At 43.0% G+C, this 26,286-nt stretch overlaps 1 protein-coding gene across 4 annotated transcripts; it reads right to left on the bottom strand.

Moving 5' to 3' along the window:
• Positions 1–475: 475 nt before the first annotated feature.
• Positions 476–25,038, bottom strand: carm1 (coactivator-associated arginine methyltransferase 1). Of its 4 annotated transcripts, none has more exons than XM_072692994.1 (17): positions 24,821–25,038; positions 19,319–19,444; positions 18,045–18,151; positions 16,706–16,810; positions 15,038–15,148; positions 13,758–13,935; positions 13,576–13,666; positions 12,774–12,855; positions 10,401–10,486; positions 10,043–10,132; positions 8,974–9,111; positions 8,388–8,477; positions 7,987–8,099; positions 6,341–6,439; positions 5,027–5,095; positions 3,247–3,390; positions 2,344–2,422 (listed from the first exon to the last, which is right to left on the bottom strand). In XM_072692994.1, coding segments are annotated over exons 1-17 (1,773 nt in total). In that variant the 5' UTR covers positions 24,963–25,038; the 3' UTR covers positions 2,344–2,420. The 4 variants fall into 4 exon arrangements, with proteins under 4 accessions (XP_072549096.1, XP_072549098.1, XP_072549095.1 ...); XM_072692996.1 differs by having other exon boundaries at positions 6,359–6,439; XM_072692995.1 differs by lacking the exon at positions 3,247–3,390 and having other exon boundaries at positions 476–2,422.
• Between the last annotated feature and the right edge of the window lie 1,248 nt (positions 25,039–26,286).

Raw genomic sequence — 26,286 nt, 5'->3', positions numbered from 1 at the left:
AGCTCAATGCTGGTGGGCTTTATACCCCTCTATCCCACACCTGGCATTAAGCAGCATGCCAACAGGTTCATGCGGATCAGAGGTCAGAAGGGATGTCCACAAACATTTGGACATATAGTGCGACTTATGCGATGCCACATCCTAGCATGTGGGTGGGAATTAGAAATGCCCAAACCAAACTGCTGCACCCTCAAGAAGACTGACACCACCCCCAAACAAACCAGTGAGCTTCTTCCAATGATTGAGCAATGGGTGGGCCTTTCCGGTCCTGGTCCCCCGACTGTGTTCAGCAGTGCACACTCTTAAACCTTCCTCCTCAATTTGGGGAAGGGTGGGCGAGGATGGCAAGATGTGAAAATCCTGTTAATTTCCGACACAGAAACCGAGCCACGAGTTGCCGGAAGGGGCCTGCTGCCGCCCACAGGATGCCTGACCACAGGTTCAAATAAAAGAAAGGGGGGTAACAACGGAGGCATGAGGGTGCAGTTACACTTTAATCCATATGTGTGAAACTGCCCACCGATTAAACAAAATGTCAAAATGTAAACATAAGGAAATGCACTGTTTGTTTGTTGTTTTTCGGCCTCAGGTAACGTCAGTCTGGTATGACCCTCTGGACCAGGAGGCGTCACACACAACTACTGTCAGAAGAAGCCAGACTTTATAGGGACGTCTCCACCAACAACTTTAATTTGCACCTTCTTTTTTTTCTTTTTTGTGTCTGTTGCTTTTTTTGTGAAAGGAAAAAAACAAAAACAAAAACAAAAAAAAATAATTCTACAAACTAGCAGGCTTTTCTTTTCCTCCATGAAAGTTTCTAAATCAAAACCTCAAAACTGAAGCAGTGTGAATGAAAGCGATGAGTACACTTTCAGAGTCTTTGTCTTTTGGACTAGCGCGTCCCCCATCACGGGGAGGCAGGAGAGGAGGCAAAGGGGAAAGGGGTCAAAGCTAATTACTCCCTCAGATCCTCCGGGTAAGCTAGACAACAGTCTCACAATACACAGAGGTGGACGAGGTACGCAGGGCATGAGATGAGAGGGCTGTAAACTATATGATAGGAACACAAACAAGCGTCCTGCTGCAGAGGCCGATGGACTCTCCATGTCCGCTGGATCCCGCCTGGCTCTTCAATCATCCGTCTGCCTATGCTAATGCGCTAACATGCTAATCCTTCCACCCTCTCCGGCGTGGGCTGGCCGTCTGAAGCCTTCCTCTCTGTCCGCAGTCCTCCGGAGCGGCCGAAACCTCCCAGAGACTGGTGGGAGGGGGTTTGGGAGTGGGTGGGAGTACATCTAGCCACGCACATGTGGGGACTGCACTACATTTAGAAGGGACTGGACGACGAGCGTGCTTGCGAATGGAACGAACTACGCAACATGGACACATCTACCTACACAAGGTTGCTCTACAGGCAGGTTCATTAAAAAAACAAAAAAAAAAAAACAAGGTGCCATGTCCTCACTGGGTGTCTACAGCACGAACTGTTGAGCTGTACAAGAGCATGTGGCCGATCACGTTCCTTGGAGCCAGACGTTTTTTTGTTTTTTTTCCTTCTTCCTTTTCCTTCCCTCATCCCCGGACAGGTCAAGGTGCCTGGGAGCAGACTTCATGTGGAAAGGGGGTAAAACGTGTGCACAGTCTGACATGATCGAGAAAAGAGAGACAGAGAGAGCGGAAAAACAAGCGAGAGACAGCGGGACAAGTCCTGCAACAAATCTCAGGATCAGCATCAACGGTCCACTGCTGATGTATGCAAACACCGAGTGTGAATTTTATGTCTGAAAAGCATCAGATCATCATCATCATTGTTAAAACTGTCCTGTGGTCAGCATTCCGTCCAACTCGAGAGTCTTTGTCCACTAGATTTCAAAGCTTGTGTCAGTTTGTGCTCTTTCAGTCCCATCGACAACCAAGTGCTGCCCCCCGGTGGCTTGTCCTGGAACAGTTTCGGCAGCTGATGGTGGTGCACCTCTGACTGACTTGAGTAAAAGAGAGCGAACGGACGCTGGCATCATACGATGGGGGGACGGATATGTGAGAATTAAAAAAAACAAACAAACAAAAAAAGCGAGGGGGGTGGGGGTGGTGTGGGGTGAGGAAGAGAGAGAGAGAATATATACGAATATATAATATACATATATTGAGAGAGACAGAGAGAGAGAGACGGAGAGAGAGAGAGAGGTGATGGCCAGAGACTGCAGCACTGGATTTGGTTTTCTCAGATTTTGGCTGTGGTCAGTTAAGGAGGCTGGACATGCAGGGGGGCCCGAAAGTGGAGGGGCTTAACTCCCATAGTGCATGGTGTTGCTGGGGATGGCCATGGGGGAGGCCATGGAGATGGCTGGGCCACCCATGGTGAACTGGTTGGTGACTGGGTAGTGAGTGCTGCTGCTGGAACCCTGCTGACCAGTCGTAGCTCCTGGGAGGAGAACAAGACAAGAGAGAAGACAAAGTTAGAAACGAGGGTGAAAAGTCAATAAGAATGAAAGCAGCCATGCAGACTCCGTCCTCTCATTGGTAAAATGGCGCATTATGGTCTCATACGGTCTCAGTTATCACAGCCTATTGGCTACAACTGATGGGAGTCGTGCAGAGGTGGACAATGGTCATCACGGAATCGTCCGAAATTGGTCATAGGCTACATTACCTAAAGTACGAGCATGCTGAGCCATGTAAACGTGCGTATGAGAACTATTAGAATTTGTAGGGCGAGTGTGTGCTTTCCAACTGTATTGGTCAACAGCAGCCGTTAGGTCCACATCCAAGATCAACACTGGCTCCATTCATGAACCTTATCCAAAGTTCCCTCGCTACGTAACGCCTGACTGCAGAAGCTTTTGCATACATGTGAATGACAGTGATGGCATCAACAGCCTGAAAGACGTGAGCAGTTAGTATTTGCATAGATGGAGCCATGCAGTGCAAACGGTCTAGAGCAGGGGTGGCCAATTCCAGCACACTTTGGTGCTTTTCCTGCTTGAGCACACCACTGACTCCACTGCCCTGCTGATTGCCAGTAGCAGTAGGTCTGTGCTGGACTCCCATTGCCCACCCCTGGTCTAGAGTGAAAAAGCTGTATTTCTAATAGGCTTTGTACACATTAACCCTCTGGAGTCCACGAAATCTGACGTTTCCCGAGGTTTCTCTCTGTGACAGTACAGCAACACAGAAATCCGCTTCAACATTTCCAGAATCAGTAGACCCCGCCCTTTCCAATGCATCGCGAGATCGTACGTGACTCACATCTGGAGTTATGAGGCTGTGAAGACAGGTCGAGAAACTCGCCTCTGCCTCTCTCCCAGTCTAACTGGTGGATTCGCGTGTCCGTCATCTGCCTCTCATCCGTAATTGCTGGACTCGTGCCTCCGTCTATGGTTTTCTGTGAAACTGACCAGCGGACACTCAAACTAGTCAGCCTCTCGCCATTTAGAAACCACTGTATTCATGCATTTCACTGCTTATCTGAAGCTAGGACCCATTTTAAGCACCAAAACAATAATGTTCACGTGAGTAAAGGAACGTTTTTACAGGAAATATGAAGAATTTCTCAAATCTGACTTCTGTTTAAGTTCAGGGTCAGATTCTCTCCTCACACAGGGCTCTAGGTCAAATGGGGGCTCATTACAGAGAGATAAGCCTGCTATGAACATTTTGATATAAACAAGTGGGTATTTCCTCCTAAACAATTAAAGGCGAATCTATGATGTGCAACAATCGAGAACAATGCCAATAGACTCCAGAGGGTTAATACAAATTAGAGCCATAAACAGTCATCGTAGTCATTCGAGAAATTAGGACAAAATCCCTGAAAATCTTGTTTAACATTTCAACATCTGGAAATGTGATCCTCATTTGATCAATACTGAGAGATGTAGTTAATATAACTAAACACATTTGAAAAAAGAAAATCTGTAAAATAATGTTTTTTTTTGTCTGTATGGAAAAAGTGGGGACACCCTGAATTTATTACTGCTTAAATGTGTAAAATTAGAATCAGGTGCAAAACATCAGCTGATAATTAGAGGGGATTTTGGAGAAGCCCGTCTTTTTTAAACCTCTGCCATTTAGTCCGGTTCGTTTTTTTAGGTGGTTTTCACTGCTTGGTGCGGTCAAGAATCGCCAACTTTTACAGAAAGAGGCTGTTAGAACAACCAAAAGGGTCCCAACTCGCTTTAATTTTGGCATGGTTGCAGGGGAGCTGTGTAAATTCTTGCGGAAAAAAGCAAAGTGCTTACAATCTTGATTCTCTTTTTTTTTTTTTATAAACACAAAGCTAATGCTCTCCTCTGTAGTGGTGGAAAAAGTCACCATAAAACAGACAAGTCTCTCAAACTGAAACAAACAATCTGGGTCAAGAGCAAGTCACTAAGAAAGCAGAGACTGTTAATATCTTTTACTAATACAAACAAAAAACTTTGTATTAATGACTTATTTTGATAGTCTGTTTTGATTGAGATATTTTTGATGCAGGCTGTTCGTTTTAGTGACTTGCTCTTGACACGGCCTGTTTGTATTGGTGACTTATTTTGACAGAGGCCGTGTGAACAGACTGTGTCTAAAGAAGTCACTAATACAGAAAGACACTAATCTTCACTAATAGTCACTAATAAAACTAACAGCCCACGCAAAAATAAAATCACCACCAACAGGGCGCAACATGATCCGAACAGAGTTTTGTGATCTATTACACCACTCATATGTACAGTTCAGGCAGCCGTTTGCTAATGCAGAGTAGAAAGTAGCTAAAAAACTAAGCTAAGCTTCACTTTTCAAAATGACAAATCCGCACAAAGGTGTGTATCGTCAATCAGAGCGTAACACGTAATTGATTTTCAATTTTGAAGGCAGTGGCGCCGAGATCATGCAACAATCAGGGTCCAATCACAAACTTTTCTTTTTTGGAATCTCCAGTTCACACAAGGTAAAATCTGAGAAATTATTATTATTATTATTTTAAATGTGTCTGTATTGGTGTGGACAAAGAGCAGTGCAAGAGCAGAGAGGGGGCGAGAGACACCCTTACCCTGGACAATTCCTGTGCTCATGATCGAGCCCATTCTGGAGTGAGTATGGTTCACAATCCCCGTGTTCACTGAGGGGGAAAGAAACAGAACAATTCGAAAAAAATATATATAATATTAATCTCCATTTCAGCTTTAACCAAACAATGAAAGTTAACATAAGCCAGGAAACATGAATATTAAAAGAATTGTCTAATTTTAATAATCAAATACTATAGAAACACTGTCACACACAAACCTTTTATCTCCTTTTCTTGCAATTTTAAATTTGGCACTTGGTTCCTTGACATGTGGACGCGATGTACAGACCAATAGAAATGCTCCAAAATGAGCTGGAATATTTTCTTTTTGCACTGACTTCCATTGAAAGTTGAGAAGGTTTCCCCTTCTACCGTAAAGCTGGCATATCGAAGATCACCAGAAGTAGGGCTGGGCGATATAGTAGAAATACTAAAAATCACGATATTTAAAGACATTCCACAATACATGGAACCACAAACTAAACATATTAGCAACAGATTGTTAAAAACTACTATTCAGGTATTCTCACGTACTGAGTACAGAAATTGTTATTCAATATCTGCTGCTCTTCATTCAATTCACCCAGTCCAACACGGTCAGTATTTTAAAAGCACTAACATTATCTTCGATATGCTTAGAAAAGCTTTTATCATCATCATTTATCACGCAACGATAAAATTGTCATACTGAAGATACATCTGGAGATAACAGGTTTTTGCATGACAGCGACAAGATCACAGGTACATGATGCGAGAACGATGTCCCTTAGAAGTCAGGCATCATCTATTTTCCAACGAGAAATGACAAATTTGAAAGTGCAGATTATGAATTTACATACCACAATTGTGTTTGTAAGAAAAGCAGATCATTTTATTGTGAATTCTTTTTTTGTGTACAAAACAAACATCTTCACATTTTTTGGGCATCAAAACAAACTTTACACTTTTTTGGGAGGGAGGGGGGAGCATTAAGATACAGAATGTAAATCAATGTAAATCCAATTATTATTATTATTTTTTTTTTAGAAATGGCACGATCCCACTTTTTCCCCGCAGAGTATCAGCTGATACTCAACAGGGAGTAATGTTCAGTCTCTAGTCGCTTCTTTTATTTATTTATCAATTCGACAGAGACACAACAGATGCACATTCAAACGTACGGAGGTCTACAACAAACGCTGGCTCACAGCAATAAGGAAACGCATGACTTCTAAGGGTCAATCGAGGTTTAATGGCCATGTCCTGCCGGCTCATCTGTGTGTATAGACATGTGTGCGAGCGAGTGCATATCCGTACGTGCATGCGTGTCTGTACCAAGGGGGATGAGGTTGTTGTGAGACACCGTCGAGCCACTGCCACCGATGACAGTGCTGAGGTCATAAGCTGCTGGCATCCCTGAGAGAAAGTGAGAGAACGAGAGAAAGAGAGAGGGAAGAAAAAAAGAGCAGATGAGAAACCCGAGTCATGCACAACACACACCATTCCCCACAGAGACGCTATGGAATGCTGGGAAGTCAGCCTCTATGTTTTACTATTGAACTTATATCAGTCCATGTGGTCAAATAATGGATACTGGACAGCCGTACTTAACAAGCCCCTGTGTGTGTGTGTCCCCTCTGGTCCTGGAGTCTCCGGTCCTATTATGCACACTGTAGCATTGTAGTCAAAAGCAGAGCTACACTTTGCTGTAGCCAATAAAGGCAGCTCATGGTTCATAGTTTGCTGTATTATAGGCTTTTAAGCTCAATTCCAGCGGATTGTCGGCCACTGTCTGGCCATTGATCAGTCCTTATCCTTGCAGTGTTGACAGACAGAGTGCACTGAACTGATGTCAGTGGTCAACCCAAAGAGAAAAAGGAAAGACTCCCTGCCTTGCTGAGAAATTGCACACCTCATTTATTAACACTAACGATAACGAAAGCAGTACGCTACCAGTGGACACTACTTTTCGAATGTCCAAATTCTCAGAATCTTGGACAGTTTTCACTTTTTACAGTACCGGACAAAATCAACTGATCCCCAGCTGGATAAAATTGTTTGTGGTTGTTTAAGAATTACGTACACTAGATGTTGCCAATACAGGACTATCAGTGATCCAGTAAATAAATAATAAAATACTAATAATATTTATGTTAAACTTTTTAACATTTTGACAGAAGATGCTCACACTGCCACCTGGTGCCTTCACGTTACCTCACTGGGTTTAGCACTGATGCTTCTGGGGGCAAAAACGCTTCCAAGTCTGAGCATACTCCATTTTCACAAAACATTGATACATAAATTTTTGTATAAAACTAAACCTGGGTGATCTGTGAAGTGTTCAGCAAAGTTTAACTCGAAAACGCAAATCAGAAATTTGATAAAACACTTATTATTCTAATGAACATGCATGACTGACTGCCCTCCATCACTAAGGCAGCGGACCTCCTTTCCGTCTCGGCACACAGCCGCTAAATTCTGCGGTGAGGCAGAGGGGTGGCGGGCACCCTAGTGAGGGACAACGGGCCACATGGATCAAGCGCTCCCCCTGTCGAGGTTCAGGCTTTAGCCCGCCAGGTTTATCTTTAGCTCTCCAGCTCGCTCAATGAGAGGGCGGAGCCATGCTCTCCTATTCCATTGAAGGCTATTATTATTGATAGGTCAGGGTTATGCAGAGGTAAACCTGAGCCACCTTTAGGACCGCCTATTCACAAGGAGGAGAGCGATACAGCAGACATTTATTAGAATTTGGGAGGTACCCTATCGCCCCTTCCAGCTCGGGCGCATCTCGTTTTTCCCTGCTCTAACCAAACCCATTAAACAAACTCGCTAATTAGTGCATCCTCCCTAAGCTGAACACAGTGTCACGGCAAGGAACCACAACGTGCAGGACCACTGGTACACCAGGACCAAATTTTCCAGTGTTCCAGTGCATTAGGTGGTAAAGAGGTGTGTGCGTGTACCTGACACAGCCATGCCTTGGCTCATGCTATAGGCCCCCCCAGAGTTCCACATGTTCTCAGAGGGGGAGGTGTAGTGCGAGCCTGGTGGGGGGTTAGGGGTCGTGCCTGTGTACCTACAGAAACAACACACAGAACGATAAAGGGAACGGTTCTACCCTCAGGAACCCACCTCTACAGGTCCAATGTTACAGAGTGAACTAAAGGAAGCTGCACCTTCAGTTCTGGTCCTGGAGGGACGATGTCCAGCACAGTCGGGCGAGTTCTGCGCTCAGATACACCAGATTCTGAACTGCGCTGGACACTGGCTGTCCAGAACCAGAAATTCCTTGCAGTACATTCCCCGCATATAGTAGCTATGAGCTGTTGAGGACCTGATGAGGGCATCATTAGCACCAACTCACCTGAAAAACGGGTTCTTCAGATCCAGGAGGTTGCTGGACTTTGAGCCCGTCTGATCCACTTGAGCAACAATGCTAATGTCATAGCTTTGCCTGAAAGAGACAAAAAGCAAGAGGCAAAACTGTGATTGCTTTGTTTGGTGTGCTCTTCCATTCCATACAAAAGTATTTGGACACCTGCTCATTTATTCTCTTTATGAAGTGAAGGGTATTCATATATTTAAAAAAAATAAACAAAAAGTAATCCTGCTTTTGATGGAGCAGCTGTCTACTGTCCAGGGTAGAAGGCTTGCTACTAGATATATCTGAGCACTGCTGTGAATTTGATTGTGTTCAGCGACAGTGAGGTCCGGATGTTGGATTATCACCACCAAACAACTCATCCCAAAAGTATTGGCTTTAGCACCAACCATCATTCAAGAGAACACAGTTCCTGTGCTCTACAGCTCAATGCAATGCTGGAGGGCTCTATACGCCTCTACCCCACGTCTGGCATTAGGCATGGTGCTAGTAGGTTCAAGTTTATCTGCTCCAGAAGTCATAGGACTAGCATAGGACAAAAAAAAAAAAAATACAACAAAATACGAACCTCTTGTTGGCGATGAGGATAGCCGTGCCTGACATCGTGTCTCCAGCCTTAGCAAAGAGCGGCGACTGCAGCAGGCAGCGAACCTGATACCAATGAGTGAGGGGCTCTGTAGGGGCTGTGGAGAGCCACACTGTCATCCTGGAGACAAAGAGAAATATTTAAATAAAAAGAAAAGAAAGAAATGACAAGACAAAAATGTTCACTGAACCTCATCTGGGACTGGTCAGGATGTTCACAGCACCTCTGGTTGATCAGGCATACTCTGCTTTAACCAAACTATCTGCTCGGAACATCCATTTTGTATGTAACCTACATTTAGACCTTCAATTTCAGACACTACAGAGGCTTCCTTTATATAGCCGACTAAGTGGCCCAAATCCAATTTACTCAGCAAGTCAATTTTTTATGCCGTTCACACTATAGATTTTTATATTATATTATACTATATCTGAACAGCTCACGCTCCTAAATGTATCGCTTCTTGTGAAGTGGCATAAAATGTTCTTATGTATAAAAAGGAGTGTATCAATTTATGAGTTGCTTTATATATTTTCCCATATTTTTATATCGTGCTATAGTATTTTTTTAAGTATTTAATAATATATTACCTATTAGAATCTACAGTCTTTTATGGAGGACTTATCCTGTAGTAAACCACAGTGACTCAAGTTCAAATTCTTAGGTACCCTGTAGATGCTCCTGTAGCTTTGCTGTATATTTACATTTACAGCATTAGGCTGACACTCTTATCTAGAGCAACTCGCATCCGAATCATGTTACACTTCAGATCTTTCTGGGCACAGCTCAGAGTTCAACCACGGCCATCCAGCAGCTTTTATTGGTCAGCGCCCTTCAACACAATTCCTCAACAGAAACTAATCTGCACTCTCTGTGGTCACAGGGTATCAAATTCAGAAGGCTTTTTCAAGGTCAGGATGAGACGGGATGAACATTTCCATTTTATAACTGCAACTCTAAGTGATTGAACATGCCTCAGATGACTCAAGGAAGAGGGGGGGGGGGGGGGGCACTATGACGTAGTGCTCAAGAGTTCAAGTATTGCACTTACACAGATCCCATGAAAGCAACGTCAAACCAGAAGGCCAGGCCATGCACCAGCCCCGAGTGCATCATGTGAAACTTGAATGGGATCTCTATCCTGAGAAAGACAAAAACAGACAGACAATATCAACCTGGAGCTCCCTAAGCCAATGTTTGTGAAACTGAAGGATATGCATGAATACAGCAAAGCGTTGCAGCTTAATTGTTGCTTGTGTGTGTTAAGACCCTTTCAAACATGCCCACCACGCCCCCAGACTCCTTATTTGGAACGTGTACCTTTTTTACCTAGTTTAACACGGCCGATTCCCCCAAACCCCCTTGGGTAAATCCCAAAAAAAACATCTGAAACATTAGGAGCGACTTACTTATAAAGGTCTTCCTCTTTAGCTTCTAAAAAGTTGACTGTGTATTTCACAGATTTGGCCATCAGGATTCGAATGTCAAATGTGTCCTAAAAGAAACGGGAGAAAGAGAGAGTGTAAACGAAGACTCTGATTCATAACCCCAGCAACACCAGACATGACTAACGGTGTGAAGACACAGGGGGGTAATGAGTGTAAGGCCTCATGTCAAGCGCTGAGCTACTACAAAAAGCCCAGCTCTCGCTCGGAGGGACTCTGCACTGCCTGAGCCTGAACTATGAGGGTGTCATCGGAACAGCACCCTCTAAAGCCAGGTCGGCACAGCTGCATCTCACTGTTTCAGCAGGATTTTACTGCCTCAGGCACACACACACACGCCTGCACAGCTGACAACTGCTGGACCCAATACACACATCATATACACAGGCACAACAGATCAGATTTCAAGGTGAACTCAAGTCTCCAGGTTACAAATAAGTCATTACAAAATAAAACATACTAAATAAATAATTAAAAAAAAAACCTTTAAATATGTAATACATTATACATACAAATTATTTATAATGAGCTGCAAAAATCCTCCAAAAATTCCTGTAAAAAATGACTGAAGCTAAATTTTAGCTAAGGTAAGACATGGAGGGGAGTATATGTTGGCCATGAGAGATGAGTGTCTGGAAAAGTGAGTAATTTAATCATATATTCCTTAATTGCATTTCTGTTAATGGAGCAGGTTTATTCAAGGTCATTCAGAGACAGTTTACCACAATTTGTAAAAGTTTAATCTTCAGATTGTATATACATATGTATTTAAAGTGCATCTCACACTAAGCCGTGGGGTATTTTTTGGATATTCATGACTTAGGGATCTGTTATTAAAAAGAAATAAAATAAAATAGTTTTTAGTTTCAACTTCAGTATGTTTTAATTATTACATTACAATTTAATGTAAACTAAACTGCTAAAACCAAATTTCCACTGTTTTTCCAGGCAGTATTGTTGTAAGACATCAGTGGACCTTTAGAGAATATAGAATGTGGGGAATTAATACACTTATCTGGATTAGATTTTTTTTGCACATCGTCACTCAAAAAATGTTTACATGCTTTTTAGTCAAGAGGTAATGATCAATAAGCTTACATAGAATATCAATATTTAAAACTTTATTATTATTTAATGCACTCATTGCATTGTTATTTGTACCTGGCCAGCTGCTTTTACTAGTTTCACTCTCCTGTCACTGTGGCTCCTAGTAATACTAAACTAAACTAATACTACTAATAATAATAATAATAATTTTTAACTATCTGTCTTACTACCTCGTATCTCCATCAGTGCAATAATACCTTTGCAGCCCTTGTTCATGCTTCTTATATAACATGCTTATTAGTGCAATATGTATTATAGTTGCTATGACATGTTAAATTCCTTATATACTCATATACACATATATTTACACACACTTTTGCAACTTGTGGTTAATAGTTCTTCAGTACAAATGAATGTATGCACACACTGCTAGTACATAATTTATCCACGTCGGCCCGGCTTACTTTTATTTACTGTTTATGGTTAATAACTTCTGCAACTTCTGTTTTTTGCATTCATTCTAATAATATATGTCTGTTCCTGTGTGCAATATGTACAGTACTGTAACACTGCAATTTGCTTCGGGGATCAATAAAGTGTCATCTTATCTTAAGATCGTAAAAGAACCCCAAATTAGAGTATGATCAACAAACGTGGCACATTTCTGACTGTAGACATGAGTGTCTACATGTCATTTAGTCTGCATTAGTAGTATATTATGTACTGCTGTTTTGCATCAAGAAAAAAAATCTTCTGTTTGACAGAGTTTGACACAGCGGGCATCATTTCCCCCCTCAGCCCTCATTTCTCACACATCAGCAGCAACTTAGCCTGCAGTTTCCCCCCACTGCACATCCTACATATCTGCAAAGAACAAGCCTTATGCCCACACACACGCACTCGCCATCCAAACTCTGCCTCCACAAACGCATATTAAAATCATGCCAACATCCATAACAGAAAGGGCCGTGCATGAACACAGATTTTATGTGGGAATTTATTAAGGAACAAAAAAAGGGAAAAAAGTTAAATGTTGCCAACTACAGCCAGCTGACTTTGTATTACACTCAGCAGCTACACACTGTATTTTACAGGTGAATAAAAGTGTGCTATGTTTTTTAAGTATTGCTAGTGAAAAATGTAACGACAGGCATATCTTAAAAAAAAAAAAAAAAGGGGTTCACTTGTATTAAAATAAACACACACATCTAGAGAGACCGATAACACCAAATGAGATGTGCTTAAGTACTGTAACTGGATCTTTGAGTGTGTTCATCCTTCTTTACTTACCACAATGGGCTGTCTAAAATACTCATCTACAGCTGCCCCCCTCAAAGCAGACAAATCCACCCCATGAAAAGATGGCTGGTACCTGAAACACACAGACAGACAGGAAGTCAGACACTGTTACAAAAGGGAGCCCTCACTGTTGGGTAAATCCATCATTTACAAGATATTTTAACTCCTTAAACCATACGTGTTGGCCTGCACTGCAAGTGTTCAGCCTGACAACTGCGATACTCTAATATATACAGTGAATAATATAATAATTATCAGCTTCATACACCCTAAATCAGGACCCTGTGGGACACCAAACTGGCTAAACTGTTCTCATGATTATATTATCAGGATTAATACCAAATGAAATGTAAAGATCAAACGGTTAAAGGTGTCCTAGAACAGAAAAATCATAAACGTTGGTATAGATACATTGCAGCGAGATCTAGACTGGTACATATTTCTGTGCAGTTTAACATGAAGCAATGGCACAGAGAGCTGCCATTTGTTGGTAGCCTTAGCAATTATCAGGGCAGCACATTTGATTTGGGACTGTATTTACACCTGCCCAAATGAATCAGACCAAAGGATTCAGAGTCAAATTCTACCAAACTAAAAATGTGCAATTGTAAGATAGGGCCCCAGGTGTGAAAGCGGCCTTAAAATAAGTTGTTTGTCACCTGCTGGTGCAGAAGTTTGTGTGTACTGTAAACTGTACCAAAACACTCCAAATAATTCCAAGGATTGTATCCTAAACAACTGCTATAAGGTCGGGGATGGACACTGCTGTTCACCATTGGCTAAAGACGCTCACCAGAAGTTGGCCTTGGTAAACTGCTCCATGTAGAGCTGCTCGTCTGTGAAAGGAGCGAGATGGACGTCGCCAATGGTGGGGAACATTTTACCTACACGCACAAAGCAAAGAAACAACCAATGCATTAAAACCAATACTGCACTGCCTGTATGGACAGAGACAAATATACCTATAGCACTCACCATTAGGTTTGAGGAACTTCTTGGCATGCAGGTAGCTCTCCAGCATCCTCTCATTAAACAGCATGTAGCCCATTGGCTCAGAGATGATGATGTCCACCTGCTCAGGTAAGGTCACCTCCTCCACTTTCCCTGGGATTACTACCACTCGCTCAGTCAGACGGTTACTGTTCACCAGCACCTGCGCATGCACACCATGACATTTAGCATTTAGCTGACACTCTTATCCAGAGCGACTTGCAAGGTTACTCGTATTACAGAGGAGGGCCAATGTAGTGTTAGGAGTCTGGCCCAGGGACTCTTATTGGTGTAGCGCAGCATAGTCACCCAGACCGGGAATCGAACCCTGGTCTCCCACATGGTGTTGTAACCCAGCGGCAGGTAGTGGTGTTATCTGTTGCGCCACACCAACCACCAGATTACAAGGTTGCAATTCATCGGAGAACAGGAAAACATCGGAGAACATGAAAACTGGCTGGTTGACACTCCAGTAAGACATGCATGTGGACTGTGCGTCTCTGCTGGTTCCCCCCCCCCCCCCAGACATGCTGGAAACTTGCAGCACACTGAGCAGAGCGCCATGCTGGCTTCAATAGGTTTCCATGGCCATGCACAAGCTCTGTAGTTTGATCTAGTGTCTGAACATGGAACTAAAAATACCTGTGACAAAGAAGCCTCATGCAGAGCTGCTGTAGTCCTTAACTCACTAATATGATCTGATCAGCTCTCAGGACTGGCTAAATCAGAGACCAATCGGCGAAATGAATACTTTGGCTAAAAACCGGGCAATAGCGATACACAGCTCATTGATTTATACCATCTGTAAGATCTTTAATTTGTGCTTAAGAGGGAAAACCCAGCTCTGCAGCTGACAGCATGGATCAGAATCAGTTTGCTGAATATTTCTGAATTATAAACTTGTTCACACTGAAGATTAGAGCTGAAATGGAACAAATTAAGGTCCTTTTTATGATTATATTTTTTATAGTATATTGTTTTATAAAAGAACAGTAAACTGAGCAAGAGTGGATACAAATAGGTCTCGGCATGAAAGGTCTGGGAACCCTTCCCTTAAGCTGTAGGCAACACCATGACACCATGCCAAGTTTAGTTAAAGCTGATTGGTGTCCGAAGTGTCTTTCTGTTGCTCCCCATTCACTGTACTGATCTCTTAGCAAACAGTGACCTCCTAACCACAGCGTTCCTAAACTTGCCTTGTGTTTGGCTACATTTGAGGAACATATCTGATGAATTGGAAACAAACATGTAGTGAAGTGTTGTACCTCTGCGTGCTGAGCCATGGTGCTGGCCTCCACAGCATAAACTTTCCGCGCTCCAGCCTGAGCTGCGAAAAACGAAAGAATCCCCGAGCCACAGCCCACATCCAGCACCACCTACAAAAGAGAGAGGAAGAGAAGGTCACCTGATGGAAGTGATGATTCGGGGGATGCATGATTAGCATGGTGTGAAAGCGTACAGGCCTTTTCTCCATTACTGCATCTAGCAGAAGAAATCTGGGTGCATCCTAGCAGGGTACAGTGGGCAGGGAGGAGGAGGGTATTTTGCTATGACTTGGCATTTTTCTGAAGGTGCTTATTAATTCCAGAGGTAGTTATTTTTGGGTGGTAGTGGGCTGTATTGCATGCACTGTAAGTGTTCTATCGGAAAACCTTTATTTTTCTGGCCCAGACTGATCTGTGCAGTATTATCAGAGTATTGTCTTGACCTCAAATTCCTGCATATTAATAAACCCAAATACACTCCAGACAATACAGACTATTTTGGTGAAAGCTAGAAACCTCTATGAGCTGTTCAAGTCAGACTCTCCGCATTTTAGATTTATAGAATCAGCATCAGAGTGAACTGGAGCTTTATAAGACAAAAATTGCTGAGAAAGAAAAAATATCACCACGCCTCATCATCAAACTAATTCATCAGAAGAGCGTGTGTTCAGCAGAGCTGAGCCTTCTACTCAGCAAGGCAAATATCAAAGTGTGCGCACACACAGCAGGCCAAACTGTTTATTTTTCCTAAAATACTTTTATAATTAAGTCGATTCATCAAATACAGCACACAATGCCTACCGAGTCATTCTACGAAACAGGTGCCATGTGTCCGCGATGTCTGAGAATCTGCATTAATGCACTGTTTTTCCAAAGCTTACAGCTTTCAATTCAAGTGTTCTTGTTAACATAAGTGAAAATTATACTATTAAATTACACCAACAAGCTATTTTTACCCATTTCTCACATCTGCATTAAAAATATCACCAAAACAAACATCATTTATCAAACCATCTTTCTCATCATGTTCGTTTACTGTTAAAATAGGACCTAAAACCAAGTAAATATATGACTAACCACCCCGTTCGCTTAGTGTTAAATCGTGTACTGTTGCTCTGAACGACATAGAGTAATCTGCTCAAACCTTTACATTATTACTTAAAAAAGAAAAAGATATACATTTCAATGAATTGGTTTAATTGTGTTAGGTAAGGAAGTGGTCTGCAGTCATTTTAGGATGACATTTACCACCCAGTCACATTTATTGTGAACATGGATCCTCTGTCTAAACAAACAGGATAATACTAATAAGGAGTTCATGACCGATGTGGAAAAATGTGTTAATGAAATAAAAAAATAATAAATAAAGGCATAGAATGATGCAACCATCTAGTTTAACTGAACGCAGCTTGTTCCAGTACATTCCACCTGTCTAAAGTAGTACTCTTACTCCACATTAGTCTAAAAGTCCAATGGAACACCTTACAGAGTTGACGAAACCTTTAGAGGAGCGTCTGAAGGAGGACAAACACGTCAGACTGATTAGAACTGCAATAAATCCCTTTGTTGCGGCGCACAACAGGAATAAACCCTTTGAGATCATAAAGCTACGGTTCGATCCATTTCCGCTCTTTCGGCCTGCAAAGAAGGTAGCAGTTAGGTTAGTACCTTGTCCTTGAAGTCGGTGTGGTTCTGTAGGATGGCCCGCTGATAAGTTCCAGTTCGAACGTAATCCTGCATCATGTTCTGCTGCTGGGAGAGGTAGCCATAAAACTGCCGCAGGCCGTAATGAAGAAATAAGGGAAGAAAATACATAAATTAATTAATTAATTAAAATTAAAAAAAAAATTAAAAATAAAGATGGACTGGTTTCCTACACACAGCTTAAGCTTAGTCTACAACTAAATAGAAATGCTAATTATTTAGAGTTTTTAAAGGGCATAAAACATAAATCTACCATATATAAGCCAGTGTTTAAAAGCACTTCAGCAGAAAAGAGAATAGGATTTTTTTAAACAGTTCTGTAAAACTGTTCTGCAGCAAACATTCAAAATAAAAGTCTTCACCACAGTTTCTTTTTTTTTAAGGACATACAATATAAACGTCCTTAAAAAAACCCACAACATTTAACCATGCAGTGCTTCTAAATACACCCAGAAAGATCTAAAGATCAAAAAAGATCTCTTTAAATTTCTCAGAAATCTTTAAAACCAATAGATAATTAATAATTGGTCCGAAGGTCAAATAAACACTACAGTTTCTAACCGCTACTAAGCATATATTTAGGAGCTTTTAAAAAACATAAAATATAAAATGTACTTAAACACTAAACCATGTAGTTTTTCTAAATACTCATAGTACTTTAGTGATAACATACGAATTTTGATGTTTGCTAGGTAAAAATTGTGAAATAGCTGAATTGGCAGCTTCACATGATGACAGCAACCCAAAAAGCACATAGCACCAGCCGGCCTGCATCTGCGAAATGCTTAAATACAACTTTAAGCCTTAAACAGGCTTTCATCAGTGCCTCCTTTTCATCAAGCGAGCACGTACTAAATGCTTGCTGACTGGGCCAGAGTCCGAACATTTACACAGATTAACCCAGAAAACCAATGAAGATGGAAATCCAACTATGAGAAAGTGATCCCAACGTCAAGGCTCACAAAACATGGCTTAGCTCTGAAAGACCCCAAATAAAACTGTATATTATATCTAAGGGTTGGGCGAACAATAACATGAGCTTTTGCTGTGCTCTGCGTGGGCGAGAGGATTCACAGATTCCTCCCCTTCACAAAGGTTTCGGATCTACAATTCCCCCAAATTGCATATTCATCATCAGCAAAACCACCCACATAGAAAATGGAAATATATCTACTAATACAGTGGTGTGGATTACCGCCACAACCCATAATTGGTAAAAGCACTGAATCATGTGATCATGTGAAGGGTGTGTATATAAAAAATGATTACACATGTGCTAGCAAATGCATTAGTGGATCCTCACCTGAAAATACTGAACAGCTGATGACTCCTCCGTCCTTTCGCTGAAGACCGAGTGTTCGTTGAGGTGTCCGCGGCAGTTCTTCAGGAGGTTGTAGAAGGAGGAGAAATCTGCACATTGATAAAAGCAGCACCCGACAACAGCAGGTTAGGACAATACCGCCTTAACATTTTTAACATCCAAAGGCTTCATTAATCTGATATTCATAGAAATCCAAACCTACATGTTCTACTTTTTACCCTATTAAAGTCTGGTGTATCATAATTAACGCAAGCCTTTAAACCTCTGCAACATCAGAGAAATCAATAATATCTTAAATGCTTCCCATAACCTTATTAATATGTTAAAAAATAAAACTTTAAAAGGCTGTAGGCTTTAGCAAACCAGCTTCTTTGGGCTCATAGACAAACTTTTCCCTTTCCACTACTGTTTCCCTTTCAACGGTGGAGGGTGACCGTTGAAGAGTCCTTCGCCACTCTTCTTGCTACACTACTGAAATGGAAATGTCCTATCCCTTCTTCCTACACCACGTGGATCCAAGAAGTGTGTAACGTGGCAAAACTGGAGAAGATTAGATGCATTAGAGCTGGCTCTGTACGCAAATTCCATAAGGTACAGGACTCCTTTTTTGGTCATGTAGAAGTCATATCCTCCCTTAAACTCCCTTAACACATTATACAGTTACTTACATTCTCACATTTTTCTAAGATGCTTACCTTTCAATTGACTGACTCTTGTAACAGAACATTACATAATTATATAATTTTATTTATTTATTTTGTGCAGTTTTATTGCAGATTTGTCTTGTTTAATTACATTCTTATTTTTCCATTTCTTTATTTTTAAGCCCTCTGTATTCAGATTTTGATTATTGTACAATACTACTAATGTTACTGCCACTTATTTGTTCTACTTTGCAAAATTCAATAAACAGGTCAATTTTTTTTTTTAATACAGCTCAGAACACAAATCCTTTAACCATTTTAGATTCTATGTATTTTAGTTTTTTTGTCTAATGAAACCTACCAGCCTGAACCAACAGATAATTCTAATTCTTTAAAAGTGCAGGGTTTGATGTTCTGACCAATTCTCGAAACTCTCAGCACCACAACAGACAGAATAGTAACCCCTGCATCATGATGTGTATCGCATCACCAGGTTCTTACCAAAACACTGTCCTAATTATGTGCCCGGTTAGCTCCTCTAAATTATTTCTAGGTGACTGTTCAGGAGTGTAAGCGTGTGGGGGGTGTGTGGGCCGGGAGGTCAAGTGTTACCTGTGGGGGAGGCGAACTGCAGGAGGACGCTGTTACAGCCGAGCGTGATGATGAAGGACTGTTTTCCAACACGGCTGCACTCCGTCTCCCGCGACACTGAGCACTTAAACACACTCGCCTCTTCATCTGCAACACAAATACCAACAGGTTAGTCCAAGAACACGAGAACCGAGCATGCAACATGGTCAACAACCAAACATTGGTAGTGGAATAACGGCATCTTGACCTTAAGTGACATTACTAGGTGGGCGCGGCTGGGATCTGACCAGAATCTAATGTGTGCGCTCGCCTATGGCCGTGTTAGGCCTAAATGTTAATAGCATAAAGCAGGCTGGTTAAGCTAGCTGTATTCCAGAAGCACACTTAGTACTTCCCTGCTAGATACCGGGCTTCCATTGCAGCCTCTAACAGAATCAGACGAGCAGAATTCCACATTAGGAGCTGCTTAAGAGATAATAAACAGTAACGGGATGCTCTCAGAAAGCACCAACACTAGCATTTACAGCAGTCTTTTAGCTGCCAGAGGGTTAAAACGAGGTGTCGATCATGATCAGCCAGGCGAGATTAGCTAATGTGGCTGGTTCACATCATGTACCTTACCCTTGCACTGCTTCCACCTGCAGGATGAGTCCTGCTCAGGGTAGATTTTTACCAGCTCAGGAGTCTAATGCGCCACCACAGCGGACCAGGGTTCACAGGTTGGAATCCCATGCCTCTTTGCCATCAGCAGCCGGAGCGCAAGAAAGCACGGCAAAGATGACGCTCTCTCCTCATCACTCTTGAAGCGAAGTTGGCATGCACAGGTGTCTATTAGCAGGTGCTGGCAGCAAAAGGGAGGCTTGCTTTACATGTATCGGAGGAGACGTGTGTTTAGTCCTTACCCTCCCAGTGTCAGGAGCACTGATAGGAGGTGATGAATGGGGGAGTTAATTTGCAGTACCAAAGTTGGGGGGATTTCTATTAAAAAAGGACACCAACTGAAACCTTCATCGACTTAAGTGCAGATTTAATGGCTGATTTTCTTCACTAGTTGTGTTAATTATAAACCAAAGAAAGCATAACCTGCACTGGCAGATATTGAGTGATACCAATAAACATACCAAGCGCTGAGGTTTTCTGACTGGCTAATGACGAGACATACACTGAAAATCCTCAAAACATAAAAAAAAGAAAACTACAGAAACCTTTTCTGCTGTAGAGCCTCTTTCACTTCTGCATTTGCTCGAGATTGTGAATGATGATCTACAGAATCACTTCCACACTGCAGACAGTGTAAGCCTAGACAGTAAAGCAGAATCTGACATGAAGCCACAAGAAAACGAAGCCTCCGTTTGCGATATGCCATGATCATCTCATCGGCAAACTGCTGACCCGTTTTCCTGATCACCTTGCGTAAAGCCGCAAACAAGGGCTTGGCCCAAATGGGCTGCCATGAGGGTTCGAATCCCAGGTCATGCTGCCTGCCATCAGCAGCCAGTGTCAGAGAGCCCAACTGGCCTGGCACTGGTCAATTTGCACGTATCGGAGGAGATATACACGTAAAGTCCTTATGCTCCTAGTGTCGGGATTATTGCTACTGCTAGGGGAAGCTACGAATGGGCGGGTTAAGTCGGCAGTGCCCAATTGGGCGGAAAAAAGGGACGAATTCACACAACACCAAAACCATATATTAGCTGAGTGCTTCATATATAATGATATATAATGAAGCACTTCACCTAAGAGGATAATCTAAAAGTAGGCCAACTACTCAAACCCTGCTACTCCACAGGAAGACTGACACTGCTAACTTTGTACAGATCTAGCCCGATCTGTCTCGCATTCTCAATCAATTTTCTGCTGGTAAGTCAAACCCCCTATTAAACAGCAGATCTGGTCCTCAGACCTGCATCCTGGTGTGATGGAGGTCCAACATACTGCAGGTGACTAGGACTAGGGTTGAGAACTTCATATTCTGAACACCCCCCCCCCCCCTCCTCTCTCTTCTGAAACCTCTGATTACAGCTATTCATTGAGTTATATGTGCTATTGAGAAGCAGAATAGGTCATAAGGCCCAAACAAAAAATATTTGGAAGCTGAAAGTAGGGGATCGGCTGATTATTGGCTGGACCATATGGATAATTTTAATAATGATCAAAATTATCACTTATTTGTGTTCCGAGGCCACCGGCAGAAGCATGCCTCCTACGTCAAGGTCCCGCCCACAACCTTTCTGTATTGGGCAAAATAAAAATAACGTCCCAAATACAACCAATCGGTGCATCGGAAGTCTCACTGTCGGACCCACAGAGCTAAAGATGGAGTAAAACCTGGACTAAACCACAGTAAAACCATTCCACCCCTGTAGGTTTTGGTGCCTACACATCAACCATTCAAGTTTCACTGGTGCCAGACAATTCTATGACAGAATTACATTAGAACCACTTAAAGTACTAGCGACGTCCCGGTCCGACCCAGTGACTGGGGCCAATTCAGGCATATTTCACTGGATCGGGTATTTTAATACTGTTTAATGTTTTAACCATCTGTTGTCCTTAAGGGCGCCATTAACCGAGGTTATCGCCCAGCCAGCTGCAGCAGTGAGGACAGCGTAGAGTAGAGCAGTTTGGAGCTATTTTACAGTGAAACAAACAGAACAGATTTTCTGACACTTATATAAAACTATTACTGAAAAGCTCAGTTTTACCAGCGGGAGAAGCACTCACCTTTCTCTGCTTTTAAACCAGCATTGTAGAGCCCATTTAGTGGAGGCTAATGCTGTATTCCAGAGTTATGGAGGCTATATACCAGTTATTTCACACCAGAGAACCAACAACAGATATGAGTCCAGAGAGTGCAACACTACACACTACAGACAGCAATGGAGTGTAAAGGAGCTGGGAGCTGATTGGTCAGGGAGGAGAGTCAGACTGGATTGTAAAAGATATTAAACACAAGTCTCTACTAAACTAAATCAATCAGTTCAGAACATCTGATTATAGAAACTGACACTAAAATAAAGGGATTTTACTGAACGGATTAATCAGCAGCTCATCTTATCTGAAATGATCGGTCAATACTCGGCTTTAAGAGACTCGGATCAGATCGGGGTCAAAATAACTGGAGCAGGACATCCCCAAGTACTTACTCTTTAAAAACGGTCCATCTAAAATGTCCACACCTGACAGTTTAATAAACAACCATAACCAGCATTTCATAACCACCAATTAATCTCACGGTGGTCTGACTGTTGAAAAGGGGGACAAACTTGTTATCCTACAGAGATCCTGAGGCCTGGCTTAGCGGTTTGACTGTTGAGCAGGATGAGGTAAGGCTGTATCAGCTTGCAATGAAGCAGCCCACAGACGGGGCACAAACTTAGAGGCAAACTCGGACAGCCTGGAACGGTCCAGATCAGAGACAAAGCGCAAGACACACGTAAACAGACAAGAGGAGATGATACCGGACGGTCTGACTGAAAACGGGTTCGATTAAAGAAAACTGAGAAGAGCTTCCACTGTAAGACATTTTAATTCTGAGCATCGGCCGATACAGAGCTGATCTTTGGGTTTCTCTAAATCATACCATCACATAATTACAAAGGTACGATGTGCCGCTAATTAATACTTAGGTAAATAATATTGTGTGTGTAATTAATGATATTTCAGACCCATTCATTTTGCATGGCTACATTTTGAATCAACCATTTAATAGTGTTGAATAGTGGTGCACCAATACCATACTCATTTTCTACGATATCGAAGGTCATCGTAGATACCTGGAACTGACGAGCAGCATCATAAGCCTAGTCGAAGCAAAGGGAAGAAGAAATGCAGAAGAGCGCAGAGCGCCGGTCATCTGACCGCTCCGACTACCTACTAGAAGCGCCATGTTGGTTTTGCCTACTCTCTGCGAGGTTCGAAGCCGGTACAGCCATAATGATCACTGGACGGTGCTTTATGGGTACGCTCCAACACTGGACTCGGCACTGGACCCGGTCAGTGCTCCTTCTGTTCTGATCACCTGTTTCTAATGACCAGGCCGGGCATCACTGTGGGCATGCTGTGCCATACCAGATTGAGTGAGTGAGTGAGTTTCAGTAAAGTACAGCACTGTTTGTATGTAATAATATTTTGCATTATTATGTTTTATTAAAATTTTTTTCCTATTTCAGGCAGCTGGGACCAGCTATAAAATAATTCTTTTTTTAATAATTAATATTAAAACTGGATTTGAGAATGAGGTAGATTTTATTTATGGTAATTTTAGGTACTGTGACATCCCTAGTGTGGATGGGTGTTAAAGCTCGGCTGCTGTTCCCTCCATTCTTCTCTTCCAGGGGGGCTCCGAGGCAGCTCGTCTCGAACAAAAGCCGAGACCGCTGAATGAACAGGCGGGCAAGAGGGGAGGCGAGGCGAGGGGGACCGGCTATTGTCTCGCAGCGAACAAAGATGAACGTCTTAGCCCACGGGCTCGGCGCACTGCATGTTATCCAGCTAGGCAGACCTCCTGATTACCGTTTATATCCATCAGTATTTCTCCTAAGAAGCGGGGGAGCGATGTGCGCCATCCGAGCTTCACCACCACAACACACTCGCACTCCCCCTGCCAGCTGGCAGGCGTTAGGCGTTGGGGTTCAGGTTAGTTAGCCGGGGCGCTTTAACTATCCACGCCGGCGAGAGAAGTTCAAGTTAAACGCGTTAGACTCAACTCTGGGGTAGATCTGATGGCCGACTTTCATTTTTCTACCATCTGCAAACTCGTAAACCAACAGGAGAGAAAGACACAGAGCGGAGAACTTCACGACTCGGCGCCAATCAACAGAAACGGCAAATCCACGTCCAGACGCTTCAAATCCAGCCCGGGATTTTACCCCAGCTGCCTGGGCACGCTCGCAGCAGAGTGGCTGCGCAGGTGGTTACAACAAAATCCCGGGCTGGATTTGAAGCGTCTGGACGTGGATTCACCACTATTGCCGACCAGCATCAATAAGCTAGGAGTTAGCCTGGCGAGCGAGCTAGCTACCAGTCTAACCACCTAGCTGCACACTTATTGTCTGGATCGCCAAGGTGAAGACTGGAGTTGTGCTTTGTGTCCAAAAACACGCCATAACTAGTTTAGTTTACAGCCAAACGAAACTTTTACACTTTGCTGGAGACAGCGGAGACGCGGCTAACTGAGCTAGCTAGCTAGCCCGCTATAAGCAGCTTACTCCATACAAATGAATCGGGGCATGCTAGCTAGCTAACGCTGCGCCGCTACCAACGTGGTGCAGGACGTGTGTAATAAACAGCCCGTTTCTCGCCGCTTACAGCTGGAATAAGTGGTACAAATCACAGCTACATGCCAATTAAACCCCCTAAACCCGAAAGCGACACCCAAACACATATAAACGCGCATATGTCCAAGTGTAACACCTAGCGAAGTGATGAACGCTGTATACGTGCTAGCCTAGCCACCGCTCGCTAAAGCTAGCTAAGCGTGCCGGACACAAAGGCTGGTCGTAAAGGCGAGCGTCCACTCACTGTTGGAGAGGTTGATCAGGGCCGCGTCCTGCGTCGTTTTCACCTCCAGTCGGAGAGGCTGCTGCTCCGAGTGCCGCTGGATATCTCCGTTCGCGTCCCCAATAGAGAGGAGCCGCACGCCGGGGAACACCGACACCGCCATCTTCAAGCTCGGGGGGGAAGAGAGCAGCAGCTGCAGCAGCGAACACGCAACCGCTCTGATCCGATCTCCCGCGGACTCGGCGGGGAAGGAAGGCCGGGCTCGCTACCGCCCCCGCTCGGGCAACCCGTGTAAGATAACAGCGTTTAGGAGTGGACGATACAATAGATAGCTACCCTTTTTTCTGATCGATATCAAAACAAAATATTGGCTCAATATTTTTTAAACGACTATAAAAATAATCATTTAAATGAATAATACTAAAAGTTCATTTAGTACCATAAACATATGCTGAGATGTGTGCATTTATTAGGCCTGTCAATAGGCCCTGATCTCTAACTGGACCCTGGTCCCTGGCCTGTAAACATCAACAAGACCAAGGAGCTGATAGTGGACCTCATGGACAGGCACAGCAGCGCCTCTTCTCCCTCAGGCGGCCGAGGAGGTTTGGTATAAAGCCCTGCATCCTCAAAACGGTCTACACCCGCACTGTGGAGAGCAGAAAGCTCTAAAGAAGGCGGTGCGCACACCCAGGTCATACCATGTCAACACTTGGTGTCGTGCTGTAATAATATAAGCACATGGAAACGTCATTATCGTCTCACTTTATTGAATACGAATCAAGGCATCAAGCAGCTGAAAGCTCGCGGTGTATTGAAGAGCAAGAAGAACAAGAAGAACCGCTCCAGGCAGGAACCGTGTAAAACCTGGCCAGTTTAGAAATGATATTCATTTGGCACATATCATGTAGGCCTGAGCAACATGGACACAAATATATCTGTGGATGTGCAGAACAAACCCAAGACAGTTCTCAGTGGTATGTCTGTGGGTTAGTATGAACTTCTGCAAATTGGGTGGATGTATATTAGCTGTTATGGGTACATGACTGAATGCGTGAGTCATGTGGTACCAGTGTTGACAGGGTGAAGCATGCCGAGCATGTTGTCAATGTTGTGCAAAAAAACCTGTCTCTCTCTTTGTGTCCACGTTGTGTCCAAATTTCAGGCCGGATGGACCAATAGAAACACTCCACACATAGGGGATTTTTCCTCGTCCCATTTTTGAAAATATTTCTGTCCACAGAGATGCTTGCATTGGCAGTTAACCCCAAATGACACACTACTCCCTATGTAGTGTACTATACAAGCCGCTGAATCATCATCATCATTTTCAGCAGACCAGTAGTTACATGTATTTAAACGTGGAAATCTGAAATCTAGCTCACTGCATGTTGACGTTGTAGCTTTATGACTTATCTAGTTCCCTATATAGGGAGTAAGGAGGTGTTTGAGATTCAGCCAGAAACATGCAGCGTTTTCCCTCGTCC

The sequence above is a fragment of the Salminus brasiliensis genome, chromosome 12 (assembly GCF_030463535.1).
Source record: "Salminus brasiliensis chromosome 12, fSalBra1.hap2, whole genome shotgun sequence".
In the NCBI taxonomy this organism is placed as follows: Eukaryota; Metazoa; Chordata; class Actinopteri; order Characiformes; family Bryconidae; genus Salminus; species Salminus brasiliensis.
The sequence above is the reverse complement of the archived record's forward strand: the minus strand, read 5'-3'. Positions and strand labels throughout refer to the sequence as shown.